At 40.6% G+C, this 6,000-nt stretch overlaps 1 protein-coding gene across 5 annotated transcripts in view; it reads left to right on the forward strand.

The window, feature by feature from the left end:
* The window catches only part of KDM4C (lysine demethylase 4C), a 3,084,728-nt gene extending 3,079,057 nt beyond the window's left edge, over nucleotides 1–5,671 (forward strand). For all 5 annotated transcript variants that reach the window (XM_069625930.1, XM_069625928.1, XM_069625929.1 and 2 more), the window contains one exon: nucleotides 2,781–5,671. In XM_069625930.1, coding sequence (XP_069482031.1) covers nucleotides 2,781–2,942 — 162 coding nt within the window. In that variant the 3' untranslated portion in view covers nucleotides 2,943–5,671. The remainder of the gene's footprint in view (nucleotides 1–2,780) is intronic.
* Nucleotides 5,672–6,000: the final 329 nt, after the last annotated feature.

Consider the following 6,000-nt stretch of genomic DNA (forward strand, 5'->3'; position numbering starts at 1 on the left):
TCCGCCGAGCAGTGTGATTGTGGAACGTGTTCCTAGAGAAGTTGGTCTTTGTTCTCCACTATACGTTCTAACTGATAGCTGTCATCCCCTGGGTTCTCAGGATGTTGAGGAAGACCCTGGCCCACCTGATCCTAATAACCCCAGAATGGGCAAGGAGGGCATGTTCCCAGGACCTTCTACAATTGGCCGTTTGTCCACCTCTCTGGCTCCCTTGGAGGTCGGTCCTATTGTTGCAGTCGGAAGGCAAGGTGCTTCATCTGAACACAGAACTTCTCAACCTGCATGCGTGGCTCTTGAGAGGTTAAGGTATGAGGAAAAGGACCTGAATTATGATGTTTTTTAGGTGTTCCTGGATGCACGCAGATCTTCCACTAGGGTACTGTATGCATGCAGATGAGGTTGAAAATGTATAATGAGAAAGGGTCAGACCCTTTGGAAAGCTTCCATTCCCACCTCCTACTGTGGGCACTGTTTTGGGAGTTTGTACAGTGTAGCTTCTGGGGGATTCGAAATTGATGAGATCTAAATTATTGCAGGAACATCATGCACTGTAAAGGCGAGAAAAGTACTGCTGATGTCATCAAATGTTGAAGATGGCCATAGCATTGCATTTCCTTTGACTTCAAATGTACTTAAATTTGAGAAAATCAAAATTCAACAGAGTATTATCAGCAAGTATTTGCTCCACTCTCCATATCCCAGCTTTTGTGCAATGAGGCCTATGAGATCATTTTGGTATTCATTTGTATTGCTTTGTTCTTAGAGTTGCATGAAGCTTCAGACAGAACATATTTAGTCTTAACAGCCCTATTACATTTGGGCCATTCCTGGGTTGTGTGTTTAACTGTCAATGGAATATTCTGTGCCGGCAATTATTTTCCCATGTATAATAAGCAGTCTAGGGGAGTTGGTAAAGCGGGAGCACTTTGCATGTTTATCCAGTTTGGAGCGTTAACAGATGTCTAGTCAATCCAATGGCTAATCGCACGTACGGAATAAACTCTGTGATATAAGACTATCTTGGGGAAACCAAATCCTCCGTTGGTAACAGGGCATTTCAATACTCTGGTTGGGATCCCAGCCCTCTTACCCTCTCCCCACTTTTTGTACTTCATTTAGTCTTACCAGGCAGTTGTAATGGAAGCATATTAAATATGCCCCATGGTATAAGGTTCAACATCTTCAATTTTTGACTTAATATTCGCATTTCTGATAGTTTAATATGTATATTTATTTTGGGCTATTTGTTTATAGGTGTCGCAAGGAATACCTAAAATGAGATGGGAAGAAATGGCATAGGAGGAGGGACACAGCTTTTAGGTGTTGTTTGGTTATTTGCCCACCCATTGACTGCCCATGGCCATGCTAATCCCTATGGCCAGTCTCACTCAGTTCCCGCCCCTCTGCACCCAAAATACCTCCTCATGGGAAATCTTTAACCCCCTTTAATCAAGCCTTACCATCAAAGCAGACTTCGGAGAGATAATGGGCCTCATTACAAGTGTGCCAAGTGTGCCGGTCCAGTAACAACAGTGCCGGTAAGCCTACAGGCACCGTTGTTACCGGACCGGCACACTCCAAGTCTGCCTGCCGGAGTTGCTGTGCCCTGCAGATCTGACAGTTATTAACTGTGCCGGTGCTTCCGTGGTCCTCATTCCCATTGAGTCCTATGGAATTCAAATGGGAATGGGGATTTACAATTACCGGCTCCAGAATTCCTGGACCGCCAGGGCTGTAATGCCCCGGTGTTTCCGGCAAGCCAGGCGCCGGTAAAATTTGCAAGTCTGGCGACAACCTGCCGTTTTTACCGGCATGGTTACCACCGGACTTGTAATGAGGCCCAATGACTTATTTGGAGTTGAAAACCTGCAACTGGTGGAATAAAAATGTCTTAACCAGGTGTGCCTTCAGCCACTCGATTTATAAGCGCAATACGCGTCTTTCACTGAAGTCCTGTTAAAACTAGCATTGGCAAAGCTGCCAGTTTTGGCTTGTGTATAAGTATTAGGCATTTGCCAGGCACTGGTATTAGATGCCCAGGTACACATACCAATTTGCAGTTGCTACCATCAATGGGCAGTTAATTTAACTAAGCCGATTCCTTGTAACAGCGCCACAATGCCTCTGGCCTGTTTGTGTGCTTTATAAATGCAAATAAATAAATACCACTACAGCTGTGTCTTTCCCATGGCTACACGAAAGCCCAAAATGTTGGCACTGGCAATGCTTATTTTAATTAGTAGTTGATGAGTATCACATGACACTTGGATTCCTAAATATTTAAAGCTGTTATCCTCCCATTTCAAAGCAACAGTACCAAACAGGCCTCTATGACAAGACGTAACATAACATGCATATTTGTAAAGCGCACGTTGACGCCCGAAGGGTCATCTTGGTGCTAATAACAGATGTTTATTGCTACCCCACTTAATGTTACTCATTTTATCGACCTCGTAAGGATGAAGGGCTGAGTGGACGTGCTGGATTCGAACCTGTGACCATGAGGTCCAACACAGGTCCCTGTAGTGGATGCATTAGTCCACTGAACCATAAATCCAGCTGCAAGGTTATCGAAAAAAGTAGGGATTTCATTTTTTGATTTGGTTTTACCACTGACTTAGTGTCAGTAAATATTCGTTCTACTAGCCCTACCCTTGCTGATTAAAGAGTGCAATGTTATTCTATTTTCGTATATAGAGGAAGACTGAATGAAAGACGGGAAACTGAATTTTCTTAATCTCTTACCAATTCTAACATTTTTCTTTGTTAATCCCTTTCAGTCTAGGGCCTCGGACATGAAGTTTGTAGACACGTTTTATGGTGAAGAAATTATCCAGGGACAAAGGAAGAGGCAGAGAGTGCTGAATGGAAGGTTTAAAGACGAATTTGTAGACAATCCTGGGTACCGTACCTTTTTGAGGAGTTCATTTCAGAAAACATGAAAGGAAGAACTTTGAAAGACATCGTCCGAGACATTAATGGAAAAAAGGAATGCGACAAATTCCAAATGACTTGCACTACAGGCAAACCAATCTGTTGGTTGACGAGCCAGCATAAACAGTTGCACCATTTGCAGGATGTATCACCTAATACATACAAATAAGGATTCTCGTTTTCAGCAAATAAAAAAATAACAAACACATTTTCTGGGATGGACAACGGACGGACAGAAGAAGTCCTGTGACTCCTGTTATATTTTTTACTGGCAATGACCAGAACCGTGACAATGTGAAGTAAGGGGGAGGAGGAGGCTGGAAATATCCTTGGATGCTTAACCAACAGCAGAAAACATCACCAGTCTACAGACGAGAAAGGAAGCTCTCCACAGGCGTTAGCCTGAATGTTTTTGAGTATTCAGCTTGGGTACCTTCTAATACACAGTGATCAAGTGACTACTGATGAGGCAGTTGCTATGTGTCGTGCAGGCATAGAAAATACACGCTATTTGGGTGTAGATGCAGCAGTGACGATCAACTATGATTTAGTTCCCCTGCCCCAAAAAACATCTTGAATAAATGAATTCCACTATTTTGAAAGCTGCTTGAACTTAATGGTACAGCTAACTATTCGATAAGTGGTCTGTTGCTTAGCGCGTCTTGGTGATCCGGTGATCCTGCATTCCTGCAGGAAATAGGTCGAGATGTGTTATTCTTCCGTACCTTGAACCGTGACTGAGGCTCACTGAGTAGATTCTGTATTTGAAAGTCTGAAAATACAAAACATTGCGTAAAATACATAGTGTACTGAATTCACTTAACAAAGCATGCTCACCTTCTGCCTGTGGAACTACAACTTGCGCAATAAGCAACCATGTTTTTGGTCTATTAGATGAAACAAATTTGGGTTATTTTATCACTGCCCGACAGTTTGTCATGCTCCGCTTGCCAACATCACACTGCCTAGCAGTGATTGCTTTGCCAGATTTTACTGTTCACCTTAGTTTTTCACGTTAACTTAATACTTGCAAGTTTATTCAAGCCCAGCTCAAAATACTAATGCAGCTATGCGCTCTGGAGCGGCCCTTCCCTATGTAACTTTGTGGTGCTAAAGATTGGTTCTACGTATCAAGGATTCTGAAGCACGGCCACGAAAGGCTTTTGGTCTGGTGTTTATGCACAGAGATCCTAGTTGATGAAGTTGTCGTGGAGATTCACAAAGTAACATGAGCATATCATCTATGTTTTCTCGTATTTATGCAGGGAACATGAATTATCACATACTATTTGACTGGCTAGAACATGAATAGCACCATAGAAGAGATAGCAGGTTTATTTATGCTCCCTCTTTTTGTACTAAAGCATCTAAGGATACCGTCCTAACTTGTTAAATCACTATGCTGAACAAAAGCCTCCAGTTTTCAATTTGTCACATTGTGTTGGAAAACTCGAAACCTTAATGATATGCTTGCATTACAGTTGCTTTATATTTTAAGCAGTCAGGGAAGTACATTGAAATGTTTTTTTTAAACCGGTTTTTATAAAACATTTTTAAAAATATACATAATACTATGTAAAAAAACGATTTAAATATTAAACACGACTCGCATACACACACCTGGTTCTCTATACAGTGGTTTTACACTTTTATATTTCTGAACCTTTAAATAGCGTTTGATGCTGATTCGGTTGTCACAATGAATGCAGAACTTGTTTGAAATTTCTGGAAGGATTAGTCAAGACCCGACATTCAAAGATTGAAATTTAATTTTTTTTAAGCACATTTAAAAAAAATTATTCATAGTACAACAAGATTGTAGCTTAGTGGTTAAAGTGTGTTTGTAAAATGTAACTTTGAATATGCATGAATGTTACACATTAGGTGTGAATTAATATATTACGGTCTTCCTTTTTAAGAACACTATTCAACAATAAAGCTGCCAGAAGGGATTGGTGAAATTGCTTAAGGCCCCGATTAAAATAACTTTTTGTTCGCCATGATGGGAATTTGGTTTCTGCACTGGAGAGCAGGTCTGGATAAAACCAACCAGATGATTTTGTCCATTGCCTCTTCAGACATACAAAAATCAGGGGTGTCAATGGCAAATGCATGAATAATTGAGTTAGCTTGGATCAAGATGTTTCTGTGTGATGACAGCTGTAAATTCTGTTTGACATTTTGGGAAACTAATATTGAAAGTACTTGTCTTTCTATGTTTTCATTTCGGGTTTTCATCCCTGGGAAGGTTTAAAAAGAACTGTGAAAATCCCTATGAGCATTTCTTCAGTGTTTACTCAATGGAACATCTTGTTTGCCTGGTTGGTTTGTATGTACTCTGTTTAACCATCAAGTAACATCAAATGTGAGGGTTGGCTAAGCTACACTACCTTGTTTGTTGCTTCAACGTTTTGGCTCAATCTGTTACCCACGTTAAATTCTATGTCAGTGTCAGCTCATAAAGAGCTTCTTAGCCATTCACAATGTCCTAGAGCAAGTTTCTTCCATGATGCAATTTGCCCTGCTGCATAGGGTTTTGAACGTCTTCCTAAAACCTTATTAAACCTGGGAAAATCGGGCACATCCCCAAAGATGATGTACCATTGTGTACCTATAATATTTTATTTCATATGATGACTTTAGTTTCCCTTGAGGCTACACAAACTCTTTCTAAACAGAATTTTATAGACTGCAATTGTAAGTGTAAATATAGACCAATAAATGGCTTGTACGTTTATTAAGATTTTTTTGTGGTTACTTAAACAGTATGCAACTACTGAATATGCAGCAGTTATATCCCATACTGTGGTCGTCAAAGATGCACATTAGATTGTCTGATTTTCACTTCAACTTAAAAAAAGAGTGCTGTGAAATATCAGTATGAAGGCGATCTGGTGGCCCACAGGTTTCTCTGAAAATTCATTATCTGGCAGGCTTGTAGAGATCACCTGTTTTTTTGTTTTGTTATGACCATAAAAATATCATGGCAGCAGCATTTCTCAGCAGCAGCAACCCATAGAGGTCTTTTGACCACTTGCTTGATGATCTGATTTTTTGTGTGCTCTT

This window comes from Ambystoma mexicanum, chromosome 6p (assembly GCF_040938575.1).
Source record: "Ambystoma mexicanum isolate Mex_15411 chromosome 6p, UKY_AmexF1_1, whole genome shotgun sequence".
Taxonomy (NCBI): Eukaryota; Metazoa; Chordata; class Amphibia; order Caudata; family Ambystomatidae; genus Ambystoma; species Ambystoma mexicanum.